We start from the raw sequence: 14,549 nt of genomic DNA on the forward strand, positions 1-14,549 counted from the left end.
TTTGTTGCAGAGGCAACCATTGGCCTGTTTTAGAAAAGGGAAGCAAGAGGGAATTTTGAATTACAGTTTTCAGCAAAAACACTATTTCAAATATAGAATCTGGTTCTTAGTGAATCCCATTTTTAACCCATGTGTATCCCTAACTAGACCAACAGATCTATGTTGTGGCTTACCCAAGAATAAAAATTAAGAAAATGAATCATTTTTGTGTAAAAGTGAGGATATTCTTGCTTTGTTTTTACCTCTAGAACAAAATGAATTAAAATATTTAAATGAATTTTGCTTATTAGAAAGGCAGAGCCTAATGACAATTACTTATATCTAAAATAGTGTGTTGCAGGTACTTACCTAATTGTAAATAACTGCTTCACTTTAGCGGTACCCTGGGCAAGTAATACTTAAATCAACCAGACTACGACTGGCTCATGCAAGAAGAAAATGTACAGGCAGCTCGATACCCTGTGTAGATCAGCCTCAATCTTTGCCAGCAACCATACAAACCCAAGAGAAGAGTGAAGAGGTGGAATTGGAAAATGTAGTTCAGCCTTTGCAAGTGCAGGAACCCAGAAGCTTAGAACAACTTCAAGATATTTTGTTACCTCCCAATGGTGTTACCTCTGAACTGCCTCATATTAGTACTTCTCCACACATTAGTAATGAGCTTCAACCAGAGACTGTTGCTGTAGTACCACTTCCTCCTCCTTTGCCTCCGCCACCTCCACCTCCTCCCCCACCTCTGCCTTCCAAGGAAGATGCCACCAAATCCTTAGAGAAAACCGATAGCCTTGTTAAACGGCAAAGTGAGGAGAAGGGAGTCCAGCACTCTTCCACTGTCCCAGCAGTGCACCTGTTTGACAGTAGTCAGCTAGTCAGTGCCAAGAAGAAGCTTAAGAAGACAGGTGATCTAGAGGGTTTACAGAGGAGGAGAGGTAATGTTTTTGTTTCAGTGTATTTAGTTGTAATGTACCAATTCCTCTTTTTAATTGCTATATAGAAAAGTGTATACTCTGATTTATAAATTATTAATGCAAAAATTGTTAAATTCTTTTCAGCTGCAGACTGTTGCTATTGTGTACTTACTTGGTTAAACAGAAAAAGCTTATGAAAGGGATTGTATGATAGACCATGTTACGCTACCTAGAAGAGGGAGCTAAGCACTGGCTCAAAGAATCTTTTTCTGTCTTGTTTGCAGTTAGCACTAAGCATGATGTGCTGCTTTTGAGGGTTCATTGTTTTTCAGTAACAGAATTTAACATAATTTATGACCTAGTAAAATGAATGCCTGTCTTGGGACATAGGAAACCTTGAGAATGCTTCCTTCAGGTTTTCTCCAAATTTTTGTCTGAAAATCCACAAATCCTCAAGTCTCCTGAGAGCTGAGTGACAATATATACATTTAATAATAATTAAGAATTAAATCTTTAATCATTCAGTAAAGTATGCTAAGAAAGAATTGAAAGATCAAAAACAATGGGAGACTGAGGTGAGTGGATAGAGCACAAGGCTCTGTTACGAATTCATTATGTGATTCTGTGCTAAATATTTTTAACCATCTGTTTATCCTTTATCCCACATATAAAATAGGGAGAACGATATCCATGCTTGAACATCACAATCTTGATGTTTAGATGAAGAATGCTATACTAGAGCTAAGTTTTTATTTGAAAATCAGTGATGGGATTTTCGAAAGCACTCAGTTGCACTGTTTCACTAAAAGTCGCTGAGAAAAAGTGCCTTGATTCACGTTAGTGTAATATGATTGGAATAACCATAACCTTTTATTAAAAGTTCCACATAGCTTTGTCAGTTACAACTACAGGAAATGGTCGACATTTTCACTCATCCAGATAAAATCAAAATTAGGAATGTTTTTGTCTTACCAGACAGAAAGAGGTACATTTTCTCTAGAATTCTTAAATCCCTGAAATACCTTGAGGCAACTGAATAGTTACAGAGCTGTTAAGTTCTTAAGAGCCTTGCACGTTGCAGGTGTAGTGTTTTAAGTCCATTATTAATTTTGGTGCTGCTGTGCCATTTTTCTTTTCCTGTGGTCCTATCGTTTATTTTTCTGATACTGTTTCTCCACTAATTCAGCTTTGGATATATGACCCATTTTATCTATCAATTTTACATAAAACATGTTTTGTGTGGGTAATTTGATATACATCATAAAATGGCAAATATAAAATCAAATTACATCCTCCCTCTTGAGGATATTGTTAGTATCTGCACCTGCACTCTACCTGCTGCTCTCTCTTCCATAAGTTTTAGTATGTTCCAAATCTCTTCAGAAATTTGTCTCTTTTCTTTGACAGATGAGTGTTTTATTAAGATCTTTCTTTTCCCCTTCAAACATACAATCCTTTTTTCTTCTTTTACTTCCAGTCTTTTTGTCTTGTCTATTCCTGCCAGTGCCTTTAGTCAGATGGGCAAAGTCCACTCGTAAATGCAAAGTTTTAAAAATGTATTCTACAACAGACATAGAAGAACTGCAGATGGATATTCTTCTATTGATTGATATATGTTGCATTTTGTGTGTGCTCTCTTGTGCTAGCTAGTTTGCAGTGTTATGCCATGAATATTATATCACATTCTCTGACATAGAGATTTGCCTACTTCCAGCTCTTCAAAGAGCTAAAGTCTGATTTTATTTCTGCAGAGGACTAGTTTCAGGTTGGTGATAAAGGAAGAACTGGTGATAAAATAATAACTGTTACTTCTCTGCTCTCAATAATTATGAGGGAAGAGTATTTATATGGGCATACTGTGACTAGGTGCTCATACACACATGAATCAAAAGCTCCATGTTGAAAGTGGAGGAGCAGAAAATTATATGTTGTTGCAGTTGACTATACTGCTGCTTCCCTCACTGGCATAGAGTAGTAGTCATTCAGTTAGGTAAAATCAGTTACAAAATGCAATTGGTGAGAGTGTAGGCTTTCCTCTGTGCTTGTGTTCCTGTGACTGCGCAGTCCAGTACTTAGGATACATGTTTATTACCTAAGTTTTGATGTCGGGACATAGAACGTAAGATGTATTCTAAGAGTTTTATTCATTGTAGCCATTTTGATTTTCCTGACTGCAAAGAGGAAAGCCATCTTGTCCAAGAGTTTTACTTCATACCTGATGTGAGGTTATTGGTTTCAGAAATTATATTTGTTTGTATTATCCACTTTTGACCTGGTAATGAGGAAGATAAATTTGTAGGCTAAAACCAAAATACAGCTACAGAATGATAAAATTGAAAATGCTAGTCTCCTTTATACTTATGATATGGAACTATTGCGTTAATTGCATGTGGCTACTTTTTCTTCTGTAGGAAATATAAATGAAAATCCTGACTGAATAAATCTAGTAAAAATAATACTGAAAGTCTTTTGATTTACTGCAGTGAGTTCCCCGATGGATGAAGTACTGGCTTCCTTGAAGCGTGGTAGCTTTCACTTAAGAAAAGTTGAGCAGAGAAGTCTCCCTCCTTTTCCTGATGAAGATGATAGCAATAACATCTTGGCACAGATCAGGAAGGGGGTGAAACTGAAGAAAGTGCAAAAAGATGTTTTGAGAGAATCTTTTACAATTCTGCCTGATACTGACCCTCTGACAAGGAGCATCCATGAAGCGTTGCGACGAATTAAGGAAGCATCACCTGAATCAGAGGATGAAGAGGAGAGTTTGCCTTGCACAGACTGGGAAAATTAACCTGTAATTAACCTAAATTTTAAAAAAGTTATTTCTTCAACACTTCTTGTATACAGAGGTAGCTGCTAAGCCTCAGGTTATGCATTCTAGGAGACTTAGTATGAATGCAACTAAACTATCCTTGACCTCCAAACCGATAAAAGTGCAAATATGAACTTAGTATCACTGACTTTTTAAAGGAATTTAAGGTTTATAGTAAGAAAAAACTTTTTTTAGGCACCATCTTAGCCTTTTTTGGTTTGAATACTTTTGCTGAATATTAACAGGACTGCTCCTGTAAAAAGCTCTATTTTATTTAGTAAATTGAAGGGACTGTTTGCAGCTTACAAAAAAGCTTTAAAAAGCTTTTAAGTAACAAAGCAGCACAATCACTCTTGGACACACCCTATACTTCAGATATTTTCTAATTGCTTCTGGCCTTGTAAAAAACATAGTGTGTTTTAACACTTCAGACTGAATAGCTCCAAATTGAGGATGATTAGATTTGACCGCTGTACACACTGAAATCTCGTTGGTTATTAACCTTTGTGGCTGGCTCTTTGATAGCTTGCTTTCAAATCTGTGAAGACAGTGACTTCATTGAATTTTCAGAATATAAACAGTATATTTACAAATACAACTTTAACTTCTGCTATTCATACAAATCCCACCAAGTTACATTATATTAAGCTTCAGTGCCTGAAAGTACAGATATTAGACTTCAGCAGATTAAGTTAATGGGTTCAGAACAAAACAGAAACTGGCAAGAGATTAGTTTTCATAATTAAAGCTGTGCTAGTAGCACAAAGAAATTCTTGATTACAACTGCGTACAGCACTGTTCCTCTGTGGTGGTTCTTTTCTGCTCTTGGCACATGGACGAAATTAAGTGTAAATGAAGGGTTCCAGTAAGCTTTTCTGCAACTATCTACAATTTGGAGAAAAGAGATGTATGACAATCTGTTAAGAATTTAAAAACCTATTCAGAAATCAAAGGATATTTAAAAAGAATGGAAGACAAATATTTATAAATCTTGCAATTCATCTAGCAGTAGGAAGAAGGTAATGTTTTTGAATGTTTACAGTGAGGCATTTCCACATTGGTTCCTTATTACCATAGCTGAGGAGTGACTCTTGATAAAGTGCTACAGCAGTTTGAGAAGTGATGGTGACTTACCCCATCATCTCCTGTGTATTGTGCTGATTATAAAATAGTGTGTTTCAAACTGTTCCATCGGTATGCTGTTTTTAAATCCTACATTCTAAATTTTTAAAAAGGAAAATAAATGTTGCCTTTATTTCTTCATGAAGTAGCCATCGGCCACCCTAGTAATTTAATACTGTTTAGTTACGGCATGCTTCTTTTATACCAAATGTACTGCTAGTTTTGGACTTGGAAATCCAGGAGTGGAGCTGTACTTAACTCCTGCTGAAACTCATAGTGGAAGCAGTTCTGCTTGGATCTAACTGTAGTCACTGACCACTCTAACTTTTTATATTATTTATGTACTGAAAAATCCTACTGCCACAGCCATTCAGGAATTAAGTCATATCTAAAATAAGAAAAGACATACCTTGGAATTGACTTGACTTTCTCAGTGCATTTATTCTCTTTTAATTTCCTAGATAATTGACCAAATTTAAACTTTGTGATTTGACTTTGTGGTTTTAGTAAACCTAACTTACTGTATGGGATCTTGTTTGCATTTTTAATAGGAATACTTTTTAATACTATGGAACATAAAAATGGCAGGAATATATGCAGGAGTGGTATGAATTGTTTTAATCTAATTGGTGGACCCCTAAACATTTTCCAGTGGAAGTACATTCTTTTTTAGAAGTCTTATTATTCATTGCTGGACAATACACATGTGAATGGGCTTTTTACCTTTTGCAGCCCTTTAGAAGGAAGTCAGAGTGCAGGCTGAAAGTCACTGCTATCAAGTACCTTTAGGGTACCAATTGCTCTCTCCTTTTCAAGACATACTGTGTTGAATATAAAGTGTTCTACTAGTCCACAGTTATGACATTTTCCCCTTTTAAGATGCAGTCCTGCTGAGTGCTGAGGTCTAGGTGTGCTCCTTGAAGATTTTTCACACATCTGGGACTTTTTCTCTCACCAGCATCATATTTTATTATGAAAATAATGTAGTTAGATGAGATTATTTAACAGATGATTAAGAAACAAATGTATAAGAAAGCTGGCAAGTCAGAAAGTAAAAGCTTGCCCATGCAATGGAAGTGCATGAAATAATCTGATTTTAGGAACGGAGAGACTGAAACATAGTCCTAGTGAAATTCAGCTGAAGAAATACTTTTCACATGGATGAGTGTGCTTACTTGAACGTATAAACTGATTACCCAGAATTCATTACACAAGAATAAAATTAATAAAAGTCTGTTGTAGAAATGGCAGAATAGTTTTTTTACTGTAAGGTTAGCAGTGTAATGCCACGCTTTATTAAAAAGATTGATCTGTTGATTTTTAAACTGTACACTCTGCACATGCAAAAAAACAGTTGCATAGAGAATTTAGATTGAAAACTATTATATAAAAGTGTATGGGCACATACATGACATAGTTTATTATATATACATCTGCATAGGCTAAATGTAATGCAATTATTTGCCTTAAGAATGAAAGTTAAATCTGATATAATGATATATGTTTATCAAATGCAGAAAAGTGTCTTAAAGTATATGCAGCAGTGGAAAAGGAGAATATTAACAATGCAGGACTAATAGGCTGAAGTCATTTCTTTAATTATTGAAGTTTGAAGACAGAATAACAGTAACTGATTGCTACAGGCAGTCTACTTATCTTTTGTATTACCTGTTTTGTGAGTTAACTTCTACATAAAGTTACATGACTACTTTTTTTTTTTTTTAAGAGCAGTTTCTTCTTTACAGTAGCACTAAACTGTGTACAAAAATACTGAGGCATTTTGTGTATCTGAAGTACTAGCTGAACAAGCAGTATAAAGATACAGTAGCTCTATATGAGAAAACAGAAAATTACTGGTTATCAAAGTAGCCTGAGCCCTTCTGTGTGTATATACATAATGGTGGTACCCACCAATGCCAATAGCGCACTTCGAGTGCTGTAGGTGATGTGAAGTCTGGGTTCCTGGGAGTAATGGACAAAGTAAGTGGGTGAAGAAAAGACCTTTTGCTCTCCATAGTCTTCTAATGCAGTATTTCAGGCCTCTTCAAGCTCTAGTCTGCGTTCACTGCCAACATCACCATAAGGCAAAAGAAGCCGTGGTCATACTCTGTGTGTCCTGGCTCCTGAGTTAGTGTCCTTACACTGGGAGCAAAGAGAGAATCGAGGCTGTTAGACAGACTGCTCAGTATTGCATGTTTGGAATTGCCTGCTGCATTGAACAGAGGGGATTTGTTCAGCTGTTTAGCTTTTCAGCAGTTCCTTTTGTTTTTTTTTGTTTTTTTAAACAGGTGATTCACAGCCACTGAAGTGAGAAAAGAAACCCCAGTGGAAGATTATTTTTCCTCTTCATTTCTGAAAATTCAGAGCCAGCAGTTTTGACCATCAATTCCACAGTAGGCTTTCTTTGGCAAAGAAATGGGCTTTCTTTGGCAAATGATTCAGTATGTGGGGAAAAAACAGCCTGAAATGTTGATTTTTCAGGTCACTTTTTTCTTTAATTTTTTCTAAAAATTCTGAGTTGGACAGCAAGCTAAGTTGTTTAGATGTGCATTTTATATAATCAAGAAGAAAAGCTCTTCAGGATGCTTACCCAGTTCTTAAGCACTTTGAACATTTGCGTGAGTAATGTGTGGCCAGTTAAGTGAGAGGGCATTTCTGAGTGGGGAGAAAAGTTGTTGTTAGAGTAACTTTGGGATTCAGTTAAAACATCAAAACAGCTATAAAACCTGCCCTTCACTGCACTGAATATATCATCTGCTTGAAAACTGACTAAATAGCTCGTTGCAGCGAAGCTTGCTATGTAGCAGTGTGATATTACAGAAAAGAGCAGAATTCCTAATTTACCGGGATAGTTGCACTACAGTAGCTGAAATTCAGTATTGCGCAACTAAGATTTTTTTCTTCTTAGTGTGAAGAAATGTATGTCAGTATGAAAAATAACAAGTGACTACAGCATAATGAGAATTAAGAGTTGAATTCAGTACGTATTCAAGAATGTGTTTGTTTCCAACATGGTACATTTAGCAAGGCATACTGCAGCTCCTTTTTGAAGGACATATGTAGTCTTACACCTTTTTAAAGTAGACATTTTCATGCTTTTTTAAAAATAATATTTAGCTATGCTGAACGAAGTTAATTATACTTTAATCATTTGTTATAAGAAGCAATATTTTGTAATTTCATACTTAAAATTATTTTTCTCTCTTGGTTAGAAATGGCTTTTGTTTGATTACTGTAAGTAACCTTCTTTAGAAAAGATCAAAGCACTTAAACATCCTGATAGTTCAGTTGTGAAAAATATGCTTCTCTTGTTGTGTTTTATTATTCCCTTTAGTGGCCACAAAAATATTTCTGTTTCATACCCAAAAGCCTGTTGGCTGAAAAACAAGTTCCCTTTTGATCCTGACTTTTTTAAGGAGGAGAGTTGCAGCTTCCTCTGCAGTGTATACTTCGAAATAACCGTAAATTTCATGACTAATGGCTGCAGGCAGCTAGTCTTACGATATTACAATTCTAATAAGAGTTATGTCAGTACAGAGATACAAGTAGTCTTGTACCATCTGGAAAGTCAAGCTCTATTACAATTTTAAGAAAACTAAGTTTTCACTAGCATTTCATTTTTACTAGCATGACATACACTGTGTTTGAGGAAAAATACCATCCCTTTGCTTTACAGGATATGTTCCATTCACTGTTCCTTTTGTGAAAGACAAATTACTATGTGGACTTTTTTTAAGTGGAGTTAAGTATTGCTGCTGTCATATAATGGAACACATCCTGAGTTAATGTTTATAACAGGAGATTTCACGTCTTGCCATTTACTTTTTTAAATAGGAACAAGAGTACTTACCTTAGCAATAGGTTATATAGCCTAAAGGAACCTCAGATCTTGGACCTGTCAGCTGTTTTGCTGTGGCTGTCCTGAAATTAAAGTTTTATCAAACATCTCAAAAGGATGTCAATTTACCCTTGCTACTGACAGGCATTCTCTTAACTTTGTTGCCTTATTTTTAAAGCTAGTGAACACTCATTTTCAAAGCACCTGTGAGCAGCAGCATTTCAGAGTTGTATCAGTTCTGCTGTATGAATTACTTGTCAGAGCTGTGTTCTTCTCTCATGAGAAGACCAGCTCTATAAAACACTTGAGTGTTCCCAGGCTTTTCAAGGACCTGAAAATACAAGATTCCCCCCCCCCCCTTTCACCTGCTTCTGCGAACCCAGATTTGCGTGGCGTGGTTGTAAATTGTCTGACACTGTATTTGGGCAGCAATTACAGTAATTTCAGAACTTTTCATAATCATTTGACATAGCCTGTACTGAAGGCAGTGGTGTATTTCTGCTCTGCGGTTGTCTGTATTTCCAGTCACACCACTCTTTAAAATGAAATGAATTTATGGCTGTAGCACAAAGCAGATCTATGATTTCGGATGGTAATTCAGATGATACAGTTCATGTGCAACTTAGTGCTAAATTAATAGTGGTGATTGTGCAGCTTCTATGTCCATTTTATTCTGTTTTCTAGCCTGCATTTTTATTCCTTACTGTGTGCATATGGGACAGTGGCAAAATTCCCAGTCAAAGGAAAATAGTATGATTTAACATATAGGTGTAATGGTCCTCTTGCACAATGTTTGCATCCACAGTTTATCACCGTGTTGTGATATATCCAAGTAGCTCTGTGCTGTACTGTACTGCAGGGTTTTCAGATTTATTTCCGTGTGGTCTGTCAACTTTGCCTTGAAAATATGTGCGTGATTTCAAAAAATAATTGTTCTTGCTGTTTTATACCTAGCTAAAATCTTAGATTCCTGTAATAGCTTAGTTTATAGAAGTGGATTTCTGATAGGAAAATGTATTTTATGCCAACACAAAAACTAGTTATGCTGAGCATAGCGGTTTATATCAGTTCCAATTGCCATCTTCAATGTGGGAAGTAAATGTCTTTTTTCCACATACTGCTAAACAAAATCCCAGATTTTAATCTTCTGTAAGTCACTAGATGTCACAATTTCACATAATTCTCCACTTCGGTATAAAAATTGGGCATTTGTAGGACATAGGCTAATGCATAAAACTATTCCCATCCTTCTCGGTAATGTGAAAATTTGTAGTGGGACAGCTAGAGCAGCTAATGGGAAAAGTCTAAGTATATTCACAAGAATCTTAAATTACGACAGTCCTGCATTGAGTTTGGCACCTGTCTAGCTGAGAAAAGCTCTAATAAAGGTGTTGGTGCTTGAGAAATCATAGCAAGCATCATTATGGAAAGGGCACTTATTCTTAAATATATGCAAGGAAAGAGCCTCCACTTGCTATTTGTGGCGGGACTTCATTGTTGTGGTGACGTTGTTCTATTGCTAGTCATTTATCTTAAGCAACTTGTCAGCTTTCAGGAGCTTTCTGTGCCTAGAAACTTGCTTGCTTTGTTCAGACCAAAACAGTTTTAGTTTAGTATAACAGATCCAGTGAGGTAAAGAGTTAGAATGCATAACGTTTGTTCTACAGATGCATATTTGAGGACTGAAAAATCTTTCATGATTGGGAATAAGAAATGAAATATTAAATTTCTACTAAAATAACTAAAATGTAAGGTTAAGAACAATAGCCTTTTCATCAGAAATGGAATTTGCATCTACATGAATTCCATTCTCTCCTTCATAGAGGCTCCAGATCCTTTAAAAATAACCAATATTCTTATTTTGTTCACTTTCTTACTATGTTTCATGTTTTAGTTAAGCTGCCTTTTTAGGGTAGATGAAAGCTTTTTCTTAAACATCCCTTTCAAGGTTAAAAAAAAAAATCTGACAGCCTGCATCCTACACCAGATATCTCTAAAAATAATATGATCATATTTTGTGTCCTTTTGTGGCTGCATCCGGGGTGGAATTCAACATACTTCACTCTGTTACGTGTAAAGAATCATTTTGGCTATGAGCACTGTATTCTGTAAAGTGTAATACTAAAGTAATGGTGGGAGTATTATTGAAGATGCAACATCATGAGAAGAGGAAGCAGAAACTTTTACTGGTTAATGTAACCCTTAATTCCATTTGTTGCACTGAATTTCAAGAGTGTAATTTGTAACTCAAGGTTACTCACATGTGTAAGCAGGTAATATTTTCATTGTAATGCTTATGTAATTACCTTACCTGTATTTGTTTCTGGTAATGGTTCCATAAGCACGAACAGCATATTGTTATGGTTAGTGCTAGAGAAATAATGTTAAGAACAAGCAAAGATTATTGCAAGAAAAGGAGTAAATAGAAGCACCTTACTGGGAGAGTGTGTTGCATAATTTGACTGCTGCTGGAGGTGACACAGTAGCACATTCTAAACTTGATTGCAAGTTGCTCTTTGGTGTAGTAAGCACATTGACATATTGCTATCAATGCTGTAAAAGGTACAGCGATGGCTGTTTTTAACCTATAAATATACTGTAATTTAATTTTTTCCTACAAAATGAATTTATATTTAATTGCTGCCTAATACATGTACTTAAAATTAGAATTTTTAGGAGGGGCGAGGGTGGGTGGGCATGCCAGTTTATTTTTGGGAGGGGCTGTTGTTGTATATACATTTCTTTGCACTTCCTGTTCAGTTTGACTCTTAATCCAAAACTCCCAGCTCTGACTGTGGTGAATCTGCAACCTGACATTTATGTATTTGTATTGTGATTCAGGTCTTCTCTATTCTGTGGCCCAGAGCTTCAGAATTTGACAGAAAAGGTCGTCTTTCCATTCTCAAATGTGAATGCTCTGATGTACCTCTAATATGGAAAATGACCAAGCAATGAATTTTGCTCTGCTGAGTGTAATATCTATGTAGACTATTATTTAAAGCTGATATCTCAGGCTACTAACCAGTAGCGTGTCCATTTGGAAAAAAAAAATAAGAATGATGATTGCTGTTTTGGTGAGTATAATTTAACAGGGCAGAGACCTTTATTCAAGAGACTGTCACCAATTCAGTAATTAATTTGCCTTAGACTAGCTTGATTTTTAAGATTCCTTTAGGAATTTTTTGATTTCTGAATTGGGGAATAGGCATTGGGAACTAGGGACGCTCACTTAGCATCTCCCAAGATGTTACTGTGGTTGCTATATATGTTTTGGATTTCATTTTACATATTTACAAATAACATTATCATAAGATGAAAGCTCAAGAAATACAGACGGCTGCAGATTGTCTTGCATGAATGAAGCCAGTGAAGGTTGATGAAACTAACTTTTTTTTTTTTTTTAACGCTGTTGAATAAATGAAAAATAATCAAAGGAAAACTGATTTGCCATTCACTAGCTTTGTGCAATACTATAGGTAGAATCAAACACTAGCACATTGTGCTTGGCTTTAAGAAAGTTCTTTCACACCATTATATTCAAAGGACCTATTAAATGCATATTTTATTGTAAATGACTGCAAATTTACTATACCTAATAATGCTCAATGTTCTAAAGTATTAAGCAAAAAGTGTGTTTAAAAAAAAGGTAAAAAAAAAAAAAAAAAGTAAGCAAACATTTCTAGCAATACCTAAAAACTGAAAAGTTTTAACTGTTTGCCTTTTGCTCTTTTTTTCTTTAGTGCAGCTTTTCTGCAATGCAAGTTTATTGCTGTGTATTTCATGTTTTCTGCTATCATGACTCAAGTTTAAACCTGTACACAAAGTACTGAACTCACCTTCTTGTACATGCGATGTAACATCATACTCACAGTTTTGGTGCTTAAACATGATTCCTTTTTTCTTTATTAAAGGATATTTATTTGACCACTGTCTTGTTTTAAACTCAAATGCATACCTGCCTTTAAAAAAAATTTAGTGCAGTTTGGTTCCCACAGAAAACTTCATACATCATTCATTTAAGTTTCCATTGTTATCATTCTTTTAACTTCCGCAAGCTGCCTAACTCGGTCATTGCTTTAGGGCAGATGGTTGTGCCTAAGCTATGCTGCACCAGAAAAATAATTATAATTAGGTAACATCTTTGTTAAATTAAGTCACATAAAAGGATGAGCTTTTATAGAAGAATCTTGCTTTTAAAGGATGCAGGATAGTTGAGCTTAAATACAGATCAAAAACATTTTCCATCTCTTAATCAAAAGACAAAAACACTATATGGAAAGAGTAGAAATGTAAACCAAGAAATAAGAGCTTAGACCCCCTAAACTCTCTTACCTTTTTCAAGCTAACTAGTGGCAATACCATAACATGAAGAAAGAACAAGCTTCCAAATGCACTCACTCAATTTAAAAAGATGAGTAACAATTATAACGTAAAAGATTAAAACATCTAACTTCTCCAGTTTGTTTTTTTGTATATGTACAATATAATCATTTTGAAAGCAAACTCAATTACGTATAAAGGACTCATATTTTAAAAGGTTTGAAAATACATTACCTATACAACCTCAGTTTAGGTTTTCTGTTAAGTGGGCATTTTGAGGTTGACTGCAGAAATGGCATTGTTTTGTCTATGAACATCTTTTCTGATTTCAAGTACAGCAGGCGCAATTCTAGGTGGGCCTTCTGTGATGCCAAAGGGAGTATGAAGTTGTATTACAGTGTCTGTGTGTTGAGAGACATCAGTCTCTCACCCCCTTATATTTTACCAGATACCCAGGGAGGAGGAGATAGTTAAGTGACCTAATGAAATTCTGGTTTGAGTTGACTAAAAGATGAAAATAAAACCCCAAAGCCTTTCTGTCTGCCAGATTTCTGGTGCAATTTATGGACAGCACCTTTAAAAGAGTCTTTAACACTTTCCATGGTAAGAATTGTGACAGCCTAAACACAGCCATCATGCTGTGTACTTCTATAACACTGTATTTATACAGTAACTTTGAGTGTTTTGAAAAATTTTACCTTTTTTTCTGGAGGAAAAGAAACCAAAAATACACAGCTGATCACTTCCCAGACTACATTTGTCATTTGATTTATATATCTCTCTATATATCTCTATATATATATCTATCTCTGTTTTGTGCTATTACTAATCTAGACTTAGACCTTATTAAAAATACTCATGGTGTGTGGGAATACGTTTGTATTGTGCATCTTCTTCCTTTCACTCCTGTGTTTCTGGTGCAGGAACTATATTCCAGGTAAGTCGGTGTAGGCAAGATTCTAAGCACAGATGATACATTAACGTGAGAAAAAAAATAGACTGTATACTTATGGGGGACATCTTAACAGGCACCACTTTACACATATAATCTAGGGAAAACAGGAAGAAGCTACTACATGATTTCACATTTTTAAAACCAATGTGAAACAGGTTGTATTTCTAGTACAATTGAACACTACAAAACATCAAAAAATAGTACAGGTCTGTCTCAGTTTTTCTAGTATGGTTTTTCAGTTCAGATGATAATGGCATATGCTATTAATTTTGGATTGTGCTAGAACCAGTAGGAAATGTGTGAAATGCCTGAAATCATTGAGTTCTTAATCATTATTGTGACTTTTCTTGTAAAAGATCAGGGTTATATTTGCAACCAGGGCAGTTCCTACATGCTTTCACTGCACACTCAGCAGTGTGTGATCACTCCTGGTCTGGTGCGTGTCTCCACACCTGCTACTCTGCAGTGTCAACTTGCATTTAAGAATGTTTGTTGCCATCAGCTGGTGCCTACTTTGGCATTGGCTTGAGTAGCTAAGTAGCAGCATTTTATGACTTACCTTTATGAGTATTCTTAACAACTTAGAAGTATATT

General features: G+C 35.5%; 1 protein-coding gene across 1 annotated transcript in view; it reads left to right on the forward strand.

The window, feature by feature from the left end:
• The window catches only part of LOC135324427 (junction-mediating and -regulatory protein-like), a 71,097-nt gene extending 58,493 nt beyond the window's left edge, over positions 1-12,604 (forward strand). Inside the window, exons 9-11 of the mRNA XM_064500719.1 lie at positions 377-929; positions 3,392-3,702; positions 7,131-12,604. Of these exons, the coding sequence (XP_064356789.1) occupies positions 377-929; positions 3,392-3,699 (861 nt within the window). The 3' untranslated portion in view covers positions 3,700-3,702; positions 7,131-12,604. The remainder of the gene's footprint in view (positions 1-376; positions 930-3,391; positions 3,703-7,130) is intronic.
• Positions 12,605-14,549: the final 1,945 nt, after the last annotated feature.

Source organism: Dromaius novaehollandiae, chromosome W (assembly GCF_036370855.1).
Source record: "Dromaius novaehollandiae isolate bDroNov1 chromosome W, bDroNov1.hap1, whole genome shotgun sequence".
Taxonomy (NCBI): Eukaryota; Metazoa; Chordata; class Aves; order Casuariiformes; family Dromaiidae; genus Dromaius; species Dromaius novaehollandiae.